The following is a 19845-nucleotide window of genomic DNA, read 5'->3' as shown; positions in this document are numbered from 1 at the left end:
CGGTTTACCCGTTGTATGTCACCACGAAGGTCAAGACGTGTACGTGCTTTCTACGACTCCTGTGAACACGTTCCACGCCGAGCCTCAGCGAATCAAGAGTTGCCTTTCATCGGTAGTACCCGGATTTACCCGTGGGGAAATTAGCTACGTCATTGTTCACAGACTGAATACAACTGGAAATAATAAATGGATTTACACGTCTAATAATACATTTATAAAAAATTACAGGTAAGGGCATTTCTGTTGTATTAAATACTGAGCATTGTATTTGTCTATTTGGAGAAGTCAAAATGATTTAACCCATTGGGTTTTTCTGTAGTTAGCCTACACCGGGCGGCTCACTGAGTGTGATGTCGGAGGCGAGCGCTCAACCACCAGTGAATTTTAAATCTCGAGCCCCTCCTTTTAGAACGTAGTTAGCTTAGCAGCTAGCTGGCCATCTTTCCTATAGATAAACCTGTGAATGCTAAAATGGTTCGGCGATAAAGTCTCAGGTTTATCAAGGAACAATACATAAACACCATATTTATTGTTTTACAACCGAAAAGGCCAGCTACCTTGCATTGTAACCAATGAGTGCTAACTAACGTAGCTCATTATTGTTGCACAATGACAATGCTCATAGCCCGTTTCCGCAGTTAGCCACGTTTTGCCGTTACCATGGGGTTTGTGGTTTCCATGCGCGCACACCTCAGAATAAGACATTCTGAACGTGTTCATAAAAAATACATTTATTTACTTTCTGAACATTTGTTTCAAAGACAGGGTAAGACAGTTTGAGATGATATTTTCTGATCTTTTGAATTACGTGTTAGAGGCCTATCTCGTTTGCTACAGCCTCAACCAGCCAGACTGCCAGGCAGAGGTGGGACTTGGGAGGAACAGTCAGTTGTCGTAAACGTGCGTGTAAAAGGTCGTTCTCTTAATGGCTAACATTATTTGTTTGAAACGATTGCCACTTGAAAGTCCAACGAATACTACTTTTATTTATTGAGAAGTTAAAATCGATGTAGCTAATTTTGTTTATTTGTGATTAGTAATAGTTAGCTAGTTTGCTACGGGAAATTGCGTCTCTGCTAGGTAAAATGGGGAAATTGCGTCCCTGCTAGGTAAAATGGGGAAATTGCGTCCCTGCTAGGTACTATACTAACGTTAGCTGTTGTTAGCGTTCTATGTGCTAAATAATGCTAGCTAAGTCAGCTTCTTGCCCAGACAGCATAGTGGTATACTATAAAGCAGGATCAATAAATTTAAACTTAGCCAGTTAACTTTGATAAACAACCAGAAATAACATATTATTTTCTGGTTCATTAAGAACGCTAAACATAGACGTGTGTTTGGTTGTTGAGTCAATTAGACCATGCCCATTTCAAGTTTATCTTTCTAAAAACTAAAATGCCTCGAGTTTAGGTCAACTGTCATACTCCATCAGAACCCAAAATAGAAGCGTGTTTTACTCCAATGTTTGTAAATAAAGTAAATGTAAACAAACACTGTATAGCATGTGATTTTTTTTTTTTTTTTTTTTGTCATTTAGCAGACGCTCTTATCCAGAGCGACTTACAGGAGCAATTAGGGTTAAGTGCCTTGCTCAAGGGCACATCGACAGATTTTTCACCTAGTCGGCTCGGGGATTATAACCACTACTGGCACTAGGCTCTTAACCACTAAGCTACCTGGATGGTCAGGTCTTGCATCCATAGCTCTGTCTATAAATTTGAGAGTGGTTACATTTCTCCAGCCCCATCCCTCATCTTTTTACCGAAACAGGGTCGGGATTTTTTTTATTGTTTCTACTGCTGATTGCCCCTTTAAGGCTGCCCTCTTCTGATTTCGGTGAAATATGGTTTCTTTCCCTTACATCTTTCACCAAAGATGGTGCATAAATGAAGATGTCTTACTCAGGCCTTTTACCATTGAAAATAATTGTCACAGTCCTGGTCTGCATAATGCTATAGCAGCTGGGTCTGGTCTGCTTAGTTCATTGACTGAACCAGAAAAAATGAGGGAGTGAGATGTCTCCCTTCATCATCCATCTCTGGTTTCACTTTAGTAATTGTTCCTGTATGTCACCTGTCATTACCACTAGCTACAATGTTGTCCATGTGACTTCAATAGTAGCAAGCTACACTGAACAAAAATATAAACACAACATGCAACAATTTAAAATATTTTACTGCGTTACAGTTCATATAAGGAAATAAGTCAATTGAAATAAATAAATTAGGCCATAATCTATGGATTTCACATGACTGGGAATACAGACATGCATCTGTTGGTCACAGATACCATAAAAAAAACATAGGGGCGTGGATCAGAAAACCAGTCAGTATCTGGTGTGAGCACAATTTGCCTCATGCAGCGTTACACATCTCCTTCGCATACAGTTGATCAGGCTGTTGATTGTGGCCTGTGGAATGTTGTCCCACTCCTTCAATGGCTGTGTGAAGTTGCGGGAATTGGTGGGAACTGGAACACGCGGTTGTACACGTCAATCCAGAGCATCCCAAACATGCTCAATGGGTGACATGTCTGGTGAGTATGCAGGCTATGGAAGAACTGGGACATCTTAAGCTTCCATGAATTGTGTACAGATCCTTGCGACATGGGCCGTGCATTATCATGCTGAAACATGAGGTGATGGCGGCGGATGAATGGAAGGACAATGGGCCTCAGGATCTCATCACGGTATCTCTGTGCATTCAAATTGTCATTGATAAAATGCAATTGTGTTTATTGTCCGTAGCTTATGACTGCCCATACCATAACCCCACCGCCCCCATGGGGCACTCTGTTCACAACGTTGACATCAGCAAACCGCTCGCCCACATGACGCCATCTGCCCTGTACAGTTGAAACTGGGATTCTTCCATGAAGAGCACACTTCTCCAGTGGCCATCGAAGGTGAGCATTTGCCCACTGAAGTCGGTTACGACGCCAAACTGCACCAGGTCAAGACCCTGGTGAGGACGACGAGCATGCAGATGAGCTTCCCTGAGACGGTTTCTGACAGTTTGTGCAGAAATTCTTCATTTGTCCAAACCCACAGTTTCATCAGCTGCCCGGTTGGCTGGTCTCAGACGATCCCGCAGGTGAAAAAGCCGGATGTGGACGTCCTGGGCTGGCGTGGTTACACGTGGTCTGCTGGTAATTGAGCAGGTAAATCCTGGTTGATGCTCTGTGTGATTGGGGCTACCTACGCACTGAAATCCGACCCAGGATAACACAATCAGTTGATTTGTTTGGGCACTGGAAAAATGTTAGTCACGTGACACTCAAAACATAGAAAATAAGTATGATTGTCACAAACATTTAACTGTTGCTGTGTAGGATAGGTTCTAAGAATGCATTACATTTTTGTACAGTGCACTGAACTCGCCACAATCTGCATCTTCAAAGTGGATGGTAGCACTGACCCATTAGAGTTCCAGGAGTTCATCTGAGTTTGAAATGGAACATAGGATGCTTTTGGGTGGTTTATGGGAGGTTACGGTTTCTGTAAAACTCTTTAATCCTCCTCTAGAGCTACAGTCTTGTTCAATATGTTTACTTGTATATTCCTAGGTGTTACTTCATGTGTCCTACCTCCAGGATGATTTTTGTCACAGACACAGTTCACAGTTCTCCCAACTAGGCCTAGGTTAGTAGCTAAAGAAACAGCATTACCTAACATCATCCTCTCTATTTGTGTTTTTTTCCAACAGCAATGAACAATGACCATAGTTGACAGATCTTCAGAGAAATCTGACCTCGAGTCAGTCGGGTGCAAGCGCTCTGGATCGCTGACCTTTCCCGGTGGTGACGGGAACGGGATGGACAGTGGCTGCTCCAGCTGGGGGGCGGGGGGCCCCTCGTCCTCCGACACCCCCAGGGTGAAGACAGGGGGCTGCATGGGCCCCACCCCTGGAGCCACTGTCTACAGCAGCAGTGCTGCCATCACCTCAGACAGGGCCAAGGAGCAAGGTGAGGAGGGTTGGTGTGCTCAACTCACATCTTTTAACTCTTAACAGATATAGCAGGACTCAAAGTGCATAAAATGACAGAAGGAAAAGACCTTCACTCAGAAGGAAAGGACCTTAAGTTCATTCATTGGAAAATGGTCTTCAAAATTATAATGCAAGCAAGATTTTAAAGAATACAGCGCCTTCGGAAAGTTTTTAGACCCCTTGACTTTTTCCACATTTTGTTACGTTACAGCCTTATTCGAAAAAAATTTAAATACATGTTTTTCCTCAATCTACACACAATACCTGATAATGACAAAGCAAAAACAGGTTTGTAGAATTTTCTGCACATTTATTAAAAATAGAAATACCTTATTTACATAAGTATTCAGACCCTTTGCTATGAGACTCGAAATTGAGCTCAGGTGCATCCTGTTTACATTGATCATCCTTGATGTTTCTACAACTTGATTGGAGTCCTCCTGTGGTAAATTCAATGGATTGGACATGATTTGGAAAGGCACACACACCTGTCTATATAAAGGTCCCACAGCTGACAGTGCATGTCAGAGCAAAAACCAAGCCATGAGGTCGAAGGAATTGTCCGTAGAGCTCCGAGACAGGATTGTGTCGAGGCAATGACCTGGGGAAGGGTACCAAAAAATTTCTGCAGCATTGAAAGTCCCCAAGAACACAGTAGCCTCCATCATTCTTGAATGGAAAAAGTTTGGAACCACCAAGACTCTTCCTAGAGCTGGCCGCCCGGCCAAACTGAGCAATCGGGGGAGAAGGGCCTTGGTCAGGGAGGTGACCAAGAAACGATGGTCACTCTGACAGAGTTCCTCAGTGGAGATGGGAGAACCTTCCAGAAGGACAACCATATCTGCAGCACTCCACCAAATCAGGCCTTTATGGTAGCTTGGCCAGACAGAACCACTCCTCAGTAAAAGGCACATGACAGCCCGCTTGGAGTTTGCCAAAAGGCACCTAAAGGACTCTCAGACCATGAGAAACAAGATTCTCTTGTCTGATGAAACCAAGATTGAACACTTTAGCCAGAATGCCAAGCGTCACATGGTGGTGGCAGCATCATGTTGTGGGGAGGTTTTTCAGTGGCAGGGACTGGGAGACTAGTCAAGATTGTGGGAAAGATGAATGGAGCAAAGTACAGAGAGATCCTTGATGAAAACCTGCTCCAAGGCGCTCAGGACCGCAGACTGGGGCGACGGTTCACCTTCCAACAGGACAACGACCCTAAGCCTCTGAATATCCTTGAGTGGCCCAGCCAGAGCCCGGACTTGAACCTGATCGAACATCTCTGGAGAGACCAACCTGACAGAGCTTGAGAGGATCTGCAGGGAAGAATGGGAGAAACTCCCCAAATACAGGTGTGCCAAGCTTGTAGCGTCATACCCAAGAAGAATTGAGGCTGTAATCGCTGCCAAAAGGTGCTTCAAAGTACTGAGTAAAGGGTCTGAATACTTATGTAAATGTCATATTTAAGGTAGATTTTTTTTTATATACATTTACAAAACATTCGAACATGTTTTTTCTTTGTTATTATGGGGTTTTGTGTGTAGATTGATGAGGGGAAAAAAAACTATTTAATCCATTTTAGAATAAGGATGTAACGTAACAAAATGTGGAAAAAGTGAAGGGGTCTGAATACTTTCCGAATGCACTGTACAGTAATCCCTCGTTTATCGCGGGGGTTACGTTCCGAAAATGACCCGCGATAAGTGAAATCCGCGAAATAGAAAACTTTTTTTTTTTTACAATTAGCAACTATTACATGTATACAAATACAGTGACTCACGTGTAGGCCGTTTCGTCGACATTATGGGTTTAGAAGATGTTCGAAATTACAAGATAATTTGGCCAACTTAATGTAAATTTGCCAAGCTGTTTTATGTACGTACACATAACTGCACGAGACGACAAAATGATAGCACAATTCGTAGCATGTTTTGATACAAGAAGCGGGAGTGAGTTTTTAGCGAATCAGAATGCAGAGCACAATGCACCAAAAAAAAAAAAAAAATGCATTATGAAAATCCGCGAAATAGCGAATCCGCGATAAGTGAACCGCGAAGTGGCGAGGGATCACTGTATTTCAAGTCTCTCCATACAGGGAGTGCTGAGTTGAGTAGCTGTGGTTTCCCACTTCTCTTCTCATAAGTGACTGCCTGAACCGGTTCTCCTAGGTGTTTTATGTTGCAGTCTTCTTTTATACTGGCCCAGTTATGTAACCATATTGTTCTCTGAGGGGTGTAAATCAATAGCCTGATATACCCTGAACCATAGATCCTGTGGCACCACATGTTATGTCAGTAAACAAGAAACACAGCATTTTCCTGCCTTCCCCCACCCATCAAATATGCCCTAGCTTTGAATTGAAGTCTTTTCAGACTCTCTCAGAAATTAATTGTCAATTTCATAGTGCCTTGAAGTTGGACACATTCAAAAAATAACCTTTCCTAAGACGACCTTCAGAGATTTATTCCCACTGGTTTATCTACCAGGCAACACTCCTTTTGTCATGGCTTTCAGTATGTATTTAACTGTTTATTTCCCCTTCCCCTTTGCAGTGGTGCTGACCAGTGGGGACGGCATCGCCCTGCCCCAGAAGGTGCTGTTCCCGGCCGAGCGGCTCAGCCTGAAGTGGAACCAGGTCCACCGCATCGGATCAGGTCTCCAGAACCTGGGCAACACCTGCTTCCTCAACTCGGCTCTGCAGTGTCTCACCTATACCGCTCCCCTCACTAACTACATGCTGTCCCGGGAGCACTCTAAAACATGTATGTGGATAATAGAACCAGGGGCTTTGTTGTTATTACATTTTCATAATGAACAAGCAGGAGAAGGTTAGAAAAAGAAAAAAAGAAATAAAATAAGTCATATTCGACAAACAGCGGCTTCAAATTTATCAGTGCCTTCAGAAAGTATTCATACCATTTGACTTATTCCACATTTTGTTGTGTTACAGCCTGAATTCAAAATGGATCCCCCCCCCCAAAAAAAAAAAAAAAAACAATTCACCCATCTACACACAATACCCCATAATGACAAAGTGAAAACATGTTTTTAGAATTTTTTGCTAAATTAAATACAGATATCTCATTTACATAAGTATTCATTCCCCTTTGCAATCCAATTTCCTTTGATCATCCTTGAGATGTCACTACAACTTGATTAGAGTCCACCTGTGGCCAATTCAATTGTTTAGACATGATTTAGAAAGAAACACACCTGTCTATATAAGGTCCCACAGTTGCCAGTGCATGTCAGAGCAGAAACTATACCATGAAGTCCATGGAACTGTCTGTAGATCTCAGAGATATAATTGTGATGAGGCATATATCTGGGTAAGGGTATAAAACAATTTCTGGAGTGTTGAAACTTTCCAAGAGCACAGTGGTCTCCATTTTTGGGAAATTGAAAAAATATGTAACTACCCAGACTCTGCCTAGAGCTGGCCGTCTGACCAAACTGAGGAACCGGGCAAGAAAGACCTTGGTCAGGGAGGTGACCAATAACTCAATGACCACAGAACTACAGAGTTCCTTGGCTGAGATGGGAGAACCTGCCAGAAGAACAACAGTCTCTACATGACGGCACGCCTGGAGTTTGCAAAAGGGCACGTGAAACACAGATCATAAGGTCTGATGAGACAAAAATTGAACTATTTGGCCTGAATGCAAAGCACTGTTTGGAGAAAACCAGGCACAGCTCATCACCCGTCTAACACCATCCCTACCGTGCAGCATGGGATGCTATTCAGCGGCAGCGAATGGGAGACTGGTAAGTATAGCGGGAAGAATGAATGAAGCCAAATACAGGCAAATCCTTGATGAGAACCTGCTTCAGAGTTCAAACGACCTTAGACTGGGGGGCGGAGATTTACGTTCCAACAGGACAATGACCCCAATCCTATTGAAAATCTGTGGAAAGACTTGAGGATTGTTGTTTACCGCCGCTCCCCATCTAACTTAACATAGCTTGAGAAAATCTGCAAGGAAGAATGGGAGAAAATCCTAAAAGCTGATACAGACATACGACTCAAAGCTGTAATCGCCGCCGAAGGTGCTTCTACAAAGTATTGACTCAGGGGTGTGAAGATTTATGTAAATTAGATATGTATTTCATTTTCAATACATTTGAAAATGAAATACAAATTCAAAAACCATGTTAACTTTTTATTATGGGGTATTGTGTGTAGATGGGTGAGAGAAATCAAAAGAATCTATTTTGAATTCGGGATGTAACATAACAAAATGTGGAATAAGTCAAGGGGAGTGAATACTTTCTGGGCACTGTATGTTGGTTCTTTGCTTAAAGGGATACTTTGGGGTTTTGGCAATTAGTGATGGGGTAAAAAAAAAAGTTACATATCGGGATGTTATTTTTTACGATATATTTTATCTAATCGCAATATTATTTTTGCGTTAGTTGGCTGTACCTGCACCAACTCTATGGTATAGACTTCCAGTCATTGCGCTAATGCTAGTTAGCATTGGGTCACAAAACTACTTCTAACTTCCTTCATACTGTTCATCTGACTCTGGGGAAGTAGATAAAAGGGTCTCATTGCCATAATCCCGAAGTATCCCTTTAAAGGTCAAGTGCAGTCCCTAAAAGTTGGAATAATGTCAAAATTACGATATTGCCCTTTTAGTGTAAGAGCTGTTTGAAAAGATCGCCTGAAATTTCTGCCTGTTTTTGGTGGGATGGAGTTTTGGCCTGCCTGGGCAGTAAATTAGTTAATAGACCAATTAGAAAGAGTTCCAAACCTCTCTGCCAGCAACAACTCGTTTTCCCCTCCCAACTCAGACCACTCCCAGACAATCCTAGCAAAATTCTTGCTTGAGAAATAGTTTTTTGTTAAGCTATTTTGGTTTCTTTTTGACCTTTTTAATTGAAAACAATCACATCAAGGTACTTAATTGTTACCCAGAAATGATTTGATATTGAGACCTTTAATGCATTGGGGGGACCTTTAATGCCTATTACCTGATTGACCATCATCTGTGTTGATGTTCAGGTCACGAGCCTGGGTTCTGTATGATGTGCACCATGCAGAATCACATCACCCAGGTCTTCGCCAACTCTGGGAATGTCATCAAGCCCATCGGAGTCCTCAACGAGCTCAAACGTAAGTAGTGTTTACTTGGAATCAGAGGGGGAAACCCATTAGCACAAAGTTGATAGGAAAGTCTGTTCAGACGTGTTGAAAGCCATTACAACTAAATAACCTGTCCGCAAAATAGTTTTTCCCTCAAAAATGGAAGGAGAGTTGGGACTGCATCATAGGTGCATAATTCTGGGAAACCTAGTTGGCAAAATAGCTTTCCCACCAAAAGAGTTGCCGCTGTCATTTTTGGAGGGAAAACTGACAGTCTTCCTCCTCTACACCTCTGTATAACACCTGTGCAGGGATTGCAAAGCATTTCCGCTTTGGCAGCCAAGAGGACGCCCATGAGTTCCTGCGGTACACAGTGGACGCTATGCAAAAGTCCTGCCTGCCTCTAAACAAGTAGGTGTTACACTGAAATCAGTGTTCAGCCACTAGGAAGCACTGTTCTGTACTCACATCTCATCTGACCCACATTCACTTACAGCACAGAGTGAGACATGATTAATATATAATGTTTTAGTGACCATCTCCTAGACACCAGGGACCCTTAACTGACTTTAGGATCCCCCTCCTTTGTAGTGGAGGGCTATTCTGCTCCCCAACAGGTTGCCTCTACTCTCAGCAATTACTTTTGCTCTATTTCCTCTGCTGTCGGTTCCTCCTCAAAGGACATTGTGTCCCAACGAGAAATTAAATGAAGGCTATCTTGATTGATATGATCCTGTGTATACACATAGAAGGCAATTTCCCTGAAGGCTATTGGGAGTCCCTGATAAGCATCTTTAACGGTTTGATGTTTCCTTTTTCAACAGATTGGACAGGCAAACGCAGGCAACCAGTTTCATCCATCAAGTCTTTGGAGGGTATCTACGGTCTAGAGGTACGCTTATTAGTGTAATCTTTAAATGTTTCACTTACTGAAGCCGATACAAGCTTTGCATGCTCTTTGCGGTATTAGACTAGGTATCTGTAATGCACTGTGACAACTGCTGAATACGTTTGATTGATTGAAATACTTTCTTGTTGTGTGTGCTGCACACCATTAGAACATTTGAAGAAGCAATTATGATTAGATGACTATCATTGGTTAATAGGCAAGATGCTCTAATTGTCTCTATGCTGTCTTTTTACAGTAAAATGTTTAAACTGCAAAGCAGTCTCTGACACGTTTGACCCTTATTTGGACGTTGCTTTGGAAATAAAGGTAACAGTGAACTACCTTTCATGCTGCACAATGGGGGAACCTGTCAAACCTTTTGGTGTCTTGCTAAGAATGCATCATTGACAACTGTCACCCGTGTTACCTTTCAGACTGCTCCCAGTATCACCAAGGCTCTGGAGCAGTTTGTTAAGCCTGAGCAGCTAGATGGCGAGAACGCCTACAGATGCGCTAAGTGAGTAGATCTGGATTCATTTATTGTTCATCTCAGCATAGCGCTGCCTAAACCCGTGTCATTATTGTTCATCTCAGCATAGCGCTGCCTAAACCAGTGCTATTATTGTTCATCTCAGCATAGCGCTGCCTAAACCCGTGTCATTATTGTTCATCTCAGCATAGCGCTGCCTAAACCAGTGTTATTATTGTTCATCTCAGCATAGCGCTGCCTAAACCAGTGCTATTATTGTTCATCTCAGCATAGCGCTGCCTAAACCAGTGTTATTATTGTTCATCTCAGCATAGCACTGCCTAATCCAGTGCTATTATTGTTCATCTCAGCATAGCGCTGCCTAAACCAGTGTTATTATTGTTCATCTCAGCATAGCGCTGCCTAAACCAGTGTTATTATTGTTCATCTCAGCATAGCGCTGCCTAAACCAGTGTTATTATTGTTCATCTCAGCATAGCGCTGCCTAAACCAGTGTTATTATTGTTCATCTCAGCATAGCGCTGCCTAAACCAGTGTTATTATTGTTCATCTCAGCATAGCGCTGCCTAAACCCGTGTTATTATTGTTCATCTCAGCATAGCGCTGCCTAATCCAGTGTTATTATTGTTCATCTCAGCATAGCGCTGCCTAATCCAGTGTTATTATTGTTCATCTCAGCATAGCGCTGCCTAAACCCGTGTTATTATTGTTCATCTCAGCATAGCGCTGCCTTAACCAGTGTTATTATTGTTCATCTCAGCATAGCGCTGCCTAAACCAGTGCTATTATTGTTCATCTCAGCATAGCGCTGCCTAATCCAGTGTTATTATTGTTCATCTCAGCATAGCGCTGCCTTAACCAGTGTTATTATTGTTCATCTCAGCATAGCGCTGCCTAATCCAGTGTTATTACAACCTAGTGCTGCATGTTTTGTTTCATGGGTATTTCTAACTGATCTGTCTGTGCAGGTGTAAGAAGATGGTTCCAGCCTCTAAGAGATTCACCATCCACCGCAGCGCCAACGTGCTCACCATCTCACTGAAGCGCTTCGCCAACTACAATGGGGGCAAGATCGCTAAGGTAAGACATCAGAAAACATTGTCAGCAAAATGGACATGGAAATCAGTGTTTTTTACAGATCTTTTCATGAAAACTTTCTCTAGATTTCCACTGACATTGCCTGTCTCTCTCCTTTAGGACGTGAGGTATTCTGAGTGCCTGGACCTGCGTCCCTTCATGTCCCAGTCCCACGGGGAGCCCCAGGTCTACGTGCTCTACGCTGTCCTGGTGCACTCTGGCTTCAGCTGCCACGCTGGACACTACTACTGCTATGTCAAGGTAAGCCCTAATATACACTACTACGTTGAGGTAAGCCCTAATATACACTACTACTGCTACTATACAGTGCATTCGGAAAGTATTCAGACCCCTTCCCTTTTTCCACATTTTATTACGTTACAGCCTTATTCTATAATTACTTTTTTTTACTCAATCTACACACAATACCCCGTAATGACAAAGTGAAAACAAGTTTAGACATTTTTATAAATATATAAAAACATTTTTAAACATACCTTTAAGTATTGCTATGAGACTCGAAATTGGGCTCAGGTGCATCCTGTTTCCATTGATCATCCTTGATGTTTCTACAACTTGATTGGAGCCCACCTGTGGTAAATTCAATTGATTGGACATGATTTGGAAAGGCACACACCTGTCTATATAAGGTCCCACAGTTGACAGTGCATGTCAGAGCAAACACTAAGCCATGAGGTCGAAGGCATTGTCCGTAGAGCTCCGTACCAAAACATTTCTGTAGCATTGAAGGTCCCCAAGAACACAGTGGCCTCCATTCTTAAATGGAAGAAGTTTGGAATCACCAAGACTCTAATCGGGGGAGAAGGGCCTTGGTCAGGGAGGTGACAGAGCTCCAGAGTTCCTCTGTGGAGATGGGGGAACCTTCCAGAAGGACAACCATCTCTGCAGCACTCCACCAATCACGCCTTTATGGTAGAGTGGCCAGACGGAAGCCACTCCTCAGTAAAAGGCACATGACAGCCCACTTGGAGTTTGCCAAAGATCACCTAAAAAACTCTGGACCATGAGAAACAAGATTCTCTGGTCTGATAAAACAAAGATTGAACTCTTTGGCCTGAATGCCAAGCGTCACGTCTGGAGGAAACCTGGCACCATGCCTACGGTGAAGCATGGTGGTGGCAGCATCATGCTGTGGGGATGTTTTTCAGAGGCAGGGACTGGGAGACTAGTCAGGATCGAGGGAAAGATGTACAGAGAGATCCTTGATGAAAACCTGCTTCAGAGTGCTCAGAACCTCAGACTGGGGCGATGGTTCACCTTCCAACAGGACAACGACCCTAATCACACAGCCAAGACAACGCAGGAGTGGCTTCAGGACAAGTCTCTGAATGTCCTTGAGTGGCCCAGCCAGAGTCCGAACTTGAACCGGATCGAACATCTCTGGAGAGACCTGAAAATAGCTCTGCAGCGACGCACCCCATCCAACCTGACAGAGCTTGAGAGGATCTCGAGGCTGTAATCACTGCCAAAAGGTGCTTCAACAAAGTACTGAGTAAAGGGTCTGGATATTTCCGTTTTTTTATTTTTAATACATTTCCATTTCGTCATTATGGGGTATTGTGTGTTGATTGATGAGGGGGAAAAAAACAATTATCCATTTTAGAATAAGGATGTAATGTAACAATGTGGAAAAAGGGAAGAGTCTGAATACTTTCCGGATGCACTGTATATTAGTAGTAGTGTATGTTAGGGCTTATTAATATATACTGCTACGTCGAGGTAAGCCTTAATATACACTACTACTAATATATACTGCTACGTCGAGGTAAGCCCTAACATCTAACCTAATATATCTTACTACTGCTACTTCAAGGTAAGCTCCAATATTGGCAGAAGGCACTAGTAGGACGGTTCTCGAACACTCAATCAATCAATGAGAGAGAAAGCTTAGCGACTACAACCCAAACACCCATGTGAATAATCCTCTCACGACTTCTATGTAAGCCAGATGTTTGATTACAGTCTTCTATAAAGGATTATATTAATGTGTACGTATGGTGTCAGTGTGATGCATGTTTTATAAGTCTCTCTCTTTCAGGCTAGCAACGGCCAGTGGTACCAGTTGAATGACTCCTCTGTGTCAGTCAGTGACATCAGGTCAGTCCTCAACCAGCAGGCTTACGTCCTCTTCTACATCAAGTGAGTAGCTCCCATTCACTGTGTAGTGTACACCCTGTCACCACGCAATAGTCCTGCACAGGTTTTCCCTTTTAGTGGTTATGTTTCTGATCGGTGATGGGTGCTGCCTGTTCTGGCCACCAGGTCACCTGATCTGAAGAACGGAGGGGACTACAACTACACGAGTCGGACCCCGGGGTCCCCCAGCCAGTCGTCCCCCCACCCCATCCTCACACCCCGGGTCAACATTGGGCCACGACACACCAACACCGGCTTCATAGGGCCACAGCTGCCCCCACACATGGCCAAGGTACAGCCTACGTACACACCATCTTCTGCACAATCATCTGTTCAGAGGCAAGACGTGTATCAAGAGCCTGTAACCAATGTGTCTTTTTCCCCAGAACACTTTTCACATCAATGAGAACGGCTCCCTAAGGGACTACCCCTCTGGCTGGAAGCCCAGCACCAGCAGTGACAGCAGCATGGGCAAGACTAGCTACAGCCAGCTTGCCTCCTCCTCCCATCCTCTCAGCCGTCCCACAGGCATCCTTGACCCCGCCAAGCGCCAGAAGCTCTCCTTCTTCATCGGTCAGGGCAAACAGATCCACCCCTCTTCTTCGTCACAGTCTACCTCAGACATGTCCGCGCCCCGGGCTCCTCGCGTTAACGGCACTCCCTCCGGTAACAGAAACGGTCACGGGGCATCGTTCCTGGTGCCGTACGGCCAGGAGTCGTCTGAGGAGTCGGACCAGGAGGGAGGCAGTGGTCTGGGAAACGGCACGGCCAAGCCTCACGTTAACAGGAGAAAGGGAGAGACCGTCTACGGCCCCGTTCCCAGAGTGCTGGCCCTCAAGACCAACGACATCGGTAACGGCCAGGCTACCATGCACCATAACGGTACCAACAGCTTCTCCAAACTCAGCCAGAACGGACATCAGAATGGACACCACAACGTCAATGGCATCAAACACCCTGAGAAGGTACTTCTAGTCAGCCGACACACATTTTAAATACTTTACTGAACTCCACAAATCACATTACATTTGCGAAAGGATTCACACACATAAACACCTGTGTACTCATTATCTGTGTGTCTGTTGTTGTGCAGATCAACAGTAACGGTCATGTGATGTCGCCCGGTTTGGGTTGCAGCATGTCTAATGGGGCGGAGTCTCACCACAGTGGCCCAAGGTGAGCGTGATCACATTCTCTTCTTTTGATCCACTTTGCATGATGATTTGAAGATCCAGTAATTCATTAATGTTGTTGTCTTTTTCTACAGCAAAGAGGTGTATAGCGTCACCTCCAGACAGGTCAGCACCTCTCAGGGCCTGCACAGTGCTGACAGCGACAGCCGCCTCTCCCTCACCCCAGAGAAATGGGCTAAAACTCACTCTGACCCCCTCCCTCACCACGCACCATCAACCGCTGCTAAACCTCCATCCTCATTGGCCGATGTTGAAGCTAAGCCACTTACCGACGCCTTGAGGGAATCCAGCTCCAACCCTGGGGCCTTAACCCTCCAGCCCACCCCCCGCTCCCTCAGTACCCCAGTCTCCCCAGCCATCTCCAAGCCCCTCTCTGGACCAGGCTTGGGGGCCACGAAAGGCCTCGGAGCCCCACACAGGGGATCTGGGGAGGACGTCAGGGAGACCCAGAACAGCCCAGCCGCAGGGCTGGATGGACGGCTGGACGGCAAGCCCAGCTCCAGAGAGGGAAGAGACCAGATGTACTCTTCTGATCAGGATAAGGAGGAAGACAGGTTGAACTCTTCTGATCGTGATGAGGAGAAAGACAGGTTGAACTCTTCTAATCGTGATGAGGAGGAAGACAGGTTGAACTCTTCTGATCGTGATAAGGAGAAAAACAGGTTGAACTCTTCTGATCGTGATAAGGAGAAAGACAGGTTGAACTCTTCTGATCGTGATAAGGAGAAAGACAGGTTGAACTCTTCTGATCGTGATGAAGAGAAAGACAGGTTGAACTCTTCTGATCGTGATAAGGAGAAAGACAGGTTGAACTCTTCTGATCGTGATAAGGAGAAAGACAGGTTGAACTCTTCTGATCGTGATAAGGAGCAAGACAGGTTGAACTCTTCTGATCAGGATAAGGAGAAAAACAGGTTGAACTCTTCTGATCAGGATAAGGAGAAAGACCGACTACATTCTTCGGACTGCGATAGGGATCGAGACCGGCTATACTCTTCTAACCGGGATAAAGACTGTGAAGGGGATAGGTACCACCGGGACATGAGTCGTGAACGCGACCGTGACTCAGACCACTACAGACACCGGCGGGACCACAGAGACAGAGACCACCACCGGTCGTACCGGGACCGCTCGGCCAGCCGGAACAGACACCGGGACTGGGAGTCTGAGCGTCGCTGGGAGAGGAACACCTACCACCCCAGAGACAGGGACAGGGACCGCTGTCACCACCATTACCACCACAGACCCAGAGAGAACAGGAATAGGGCCAGGAGGGAGCACAGCCTCCCCCACAGAGAGGAGCATCATGGACGTTCAAGGTGGAGGGAGGAGAGGGGTTACTACCCTTCACAGGAGACCCCCCTGCCCACCCCACTGAGCTCCAGCACCAAGCCCAGTCAGTCTCTCCCTCGCCCAGCCCTCTCCCCAGCCAGACCAGCCCTGGAGAAACGCCCCGAGCCTTTGAGAGAGGAGAGAGACAGCTCTGAGGAGCATCGGGCCAAGAAGAGCAAGAAGAAGTCCAAGGACAGAGAGAGGCACAGAGAGAATGGGTAAGGCAGTCTATTTTCTCGCCTCCACAATGAGACAAGGTGTCAGGGAATTTAGTTCAGTTGTTACTTTAACTCTGACCTGGGTGTTCTTCCTTCCAGGACCTCTGACGTGGATTCCTCTGACAGGGCGGCGGACGGCAGCAGGTCCTCCAAACACAAGAAGAAGAAGAAGAGGAGGAAAAGGTACGACACTAACACGGAGGACGAGAAGTCGGGGGGTGAGACCCGCTCTACCCAGAGTTCCGAGGGGCACCGTGACACCAATGCCCCCCGGGAGGTTCGCAGAGCGAGCAGCAGCGACGATGAGAGGGCGAGCAAGAAGCGACGTTACCAGGACGATGATGGCTATGACAACAGCTACCCCAAGAAACGCCATCGCTTCAAAGATGACGACAAAGACTGCTCCTTCTCCTCTCGTAATGGATCCCCTCACAACGCATCGCACCGCCACTTCAACCAACACACTGGTAAGAAACTAGCAGATTTACATTAGACTATACAATGGTTTCTATAGATATCAGGTCCAGTTGTTTCTCAGTTTGTCACTGTGTTAATCTATCATTTTGACCATAATGTTTTTCTGTTGTAGGTATTGGCTTCAGTCGACCCAATGGAAACTCCCACGGATGTTCTACTAATGGACTGTACAATGACCTTAGACAGTAGATTTTCTCTGTTCGACCAGACAAACAGAACAATGTAAGTATCTTTCCTTTGCGTCTGTCTGTCTTACTCTGAGAATCTCTATGCTTGGTAATGAGTGGAAACAGTAGCCAGTTTCAACTCATCTTCTTGATTGTGTAAACACTAATGGAACTGTCTGCAAACCTGACATCTTTCCCTCTCATTGCAGACTTGAAATACTTTTTTAAAAAATCAACGGCAACAGGAAAGTCATCCTGAATAGTTGAACATGGTGCGGAATTATTGGGAATATACTGTATTTTTACCATGTGAGAAATGTTTTAAAGATTCTACTAGATTGTCTTTTTTTAAAAACAGATTTATTTTCTAATTCACTCCTCAGCGGTGAACACTTGTCACTCAAATGTACATTATAATTAATATATAATTGTGTAAACAAAAGAAGAAGCCTGGAGCTTAACCATCAACTGCTGCTCAGTGGAAGACTCAGGACTTATTCCTCCTCTGAGAAATGATCAATTTGGTTAAATAATCCAAGAAGAAGAATAGTTTTGTTGCCTAGGAGATGACCTGTTTGATATGACATCAGTTGGCTGATATGACATCAGTTGTCACCATTATCCACATATCTGTATAGCTGGAGGTATAAAACAGTTTTCTCTCTGAGGGAAACGTAATGGTGGAATGAGTACTGTCTGGAAGAGAAGGAGCTGGCCTGGGCCTCATGCGGCTGAGCTGTTGTGACTATGTGCGCACTTAACACAACTCCACCTACCTTGGACAGACTTCAGGACAGCTCTGTTACTTTCTATGACTGTTTCTTTCTAAAGCCTAAGATTCCCTCCCTCTCACTGAGATATCCATTATTTTTAACTCGTTATTCAAGCATTAAAAAAAGCTTAATAATAATCATGTTATCACTTACGGCTGTGGACCTGTTTCTCAGCTTTTTTTTTTATTCTGTTTTTTTTCCTAGCGTCCATAAGAAATACTGTGAATTTAATTTTGAACTGTACTATCAGTTATTTTGTATACATAACAACAGTCCTGTATCAGGAATATAAATAGAGAATAGCTTTTGTTTTGTTTTAGAGAATTCCCACGACATCATTTAGACCTTGTTCTATGGACACAAGTCAGCGAAATGGGTATGAAGGTCTGCTTGGATGGCTTGTTTTTTTTTCTACCTAAAAAGACCAAAAAATGTTAATACGTTTTTAGTTCTACAATAGCATGTCAAATTTACACATTGTACAAGGTATATAAAAAGCCTTAAATACATTTGCTAATGTCAAAATAACTTATCTTACTTTGTTTACGCACGTTGTTTGTTTGTTGGAGTGAAAGCTGTTGATTGATTGGGCATGTACACACAGATGGGAAAAGTGTCTGCCTTTTGTATTGGATGGATGGAGTCCTTTTTCCCTGAATTTTGGTAAAAGATTTTGCATATGAGTGATTGTTTAATTGATTGCTTAATTGAGTGAACTTTTAAGGTCATCAGATAAGACTGTTGAAACACTGTGGATTCAAGGCTAACAGTGGTAAGGTCATTTTTCATATTGTTTCCAGGTTACACAATGACAGTGTGGGAGTTCATAACAGTACCTGGGCACTCATTTCTTATTCACTTACATGTCAGACTGGTCAGTTACACAGGAGAAAATCTGAACATTTTATTTAAAATCCTCAACAGTTCAAAGGCTCCTGTAATGTTGAGAATCTTGTGAACTTTTACACAACTTGGCCCTGTAGAAAATTCCAGTATCTCAGTCTCACCATGGGGTGTTGTAGATCCAAACCTTGAGGCGCTCTATTCAATCTGTATCACTGAAGCGATAGAAATGGAAAGGTAATTTCCGATTGAGCCGACATATGTCGCGTTCACCTTAAAATGCAGTCTCCGCTAACGCAGGAACGTTGCCTTTAAATTTCAATCATGCTCCAACGCTGAACTTCAGCGATACAGATTGAATACATTTACATTTTAGTCATTTAGCAGACGCTCTTATCCAGAGCGACTTACAGTTAGTGAATACATATTTTTTTATACTGGCCCCCCGTGGGAATCAAACCCACAACCCTAGCGTTGCAAACGCCATGCTCTATCAACTGAGCTACATCCCTGCCGGCCATTCCCTCCCCTACCCTGGACGACGCTGGGCCAATTGTGCACCGCCCATGAGTCTCCCGGTCGCGGCCGGCTGCGACAGAGCCTAGATTCGAACCAGGATCTCTAGTGGCACAGTTAGCACTGCGATGCAGTGCATTAGACCACTGTGCCACTCAGGAGACTAATAGAGACCCTAGTGAGGAGTTTTGTTTCACCTTGACACCTTCCCATGTGAAACCCAGCTGGCTTGGCTGTTAAGTCATTATCTGTTTATTTTAGAAATATGAGGAATAGTTATTTTTTCTCCATTTGCTCTGTGAGGAGTTGGAGTTCAGGGTTTCTTCCACTGCAGTATGTAATGCTCATTGCTCACCTTTGAGCGGGTGTAGGCTAGCCATACATAACTTTTACATGCTACAGAAACACATAACAGAAATGACAAACATTATTATGTACAGTATATATACACACACACATCATGAAAATATGAAAAAAAACTTTTGTAATCAGAGAAAATAAATATAAAAAAACAAATGATTTATAGCGGTGGAGTTTGAATCAATACCTAAACTAGCTTTGGATAACTGTCCCACAAACATGATTTTTATTTATTTATACAGTATACCATAGCTCTAAGACAAAATGGCATCCTTCTCCAAGTCACA

The 19845-nt window shown here is 44.1% G+C and overlaps 1 protein-coding gene across 2 annotated transcripts; it reads left to right on the top strand.

Moving 5' to 3' along the window:
• Window positions 1–139: 139 nt before the first annotated feature.
• Window positions 140–19714, top strand: LOC311107268 (uncharacterized protein). 2 transcript variants are annotated; one of them, XM_084149749.1, is made up of 19 exons: window positions 145–228; window positions 2747–3159; window positions 3705–3963; window positions 6533–6742; window positions 8986–9096; window positions 9378–9477; window positions 9891–9958; window positions 10212–10282; window positions 10390–10472; window positions 11414–11525; window positions 11643–11783; window positions 13582–13682; window positions 13806–13971; window positions 14066–14644; window positions 14773–14855; window positions 14947–16422; window positions 16522–16889; window positions 17012–17121; window positions 17276–19714. In XM_084149749.1, the coding sequence occupies exons 3-18, from the start codon at window positions 3714–3716 to the stop codon at window positions 17086–17088; spliced, it is 3996 nt and encodes a 1331-aa protein (XP_084005875.1). In that variant the 5' UTR covers window positions 145–228; window positions 2747–3159; window positions 3705–3713; the 3' UTR covers window positions 17089–17121; window positions 17276–19714. The 2 variants fall into 2 exon arrangements, with proteins under 2 accessions (XP_084005874.1, XP_084005875.1); XM_084149748.1 differs by lacking the exon at window positions 2747–3159 and having other exon boundaries at window positions 140–228.
• The last annotated feature ends 131 nt before the right edge of the window (window positions 19715–19845 follow it).

The sequence above is a fragment of the Coregonus lavaretus genome (assembly GCF_964263955.1).
Source record: "Coregonus lavaretus genome assembly, chromosome: 1".
NCBI lineage: Eukaryota > Metazoa > Chordata > Actinopteri > Salmoniformes > Salmonidae > Coregonus > Coregonus lavaretus.
The sequence above is the reverse complement of the archived record's forward strand: the minus strand, read 5'-3'. Positions and strand labels throughout refer to the sequence as shown.

Coding starts and splice junctions, on each gene's coding strand:
- LOC311107268 (XM_084149748.1), top strand. CDS start 3,714: ATGACCATAGTTGACAGATCTTCAGAGAAATCTGACCTCGAGTCAGTC. Junction 9,959..10,211: donor AGGGTATCTACGGTCTAGAG/GTACGCTTATTA, acceptor GTCTTTTTACAG/TAAAATGTTTAAACTGCAAA. Junction 14,856..14,946: donor TCTCACCACAGTGGCCCAAG/GTGAGCGTGATC, acceptor CTTTTTCTACAG/CAAAGAGGTGTATAGCGTCA.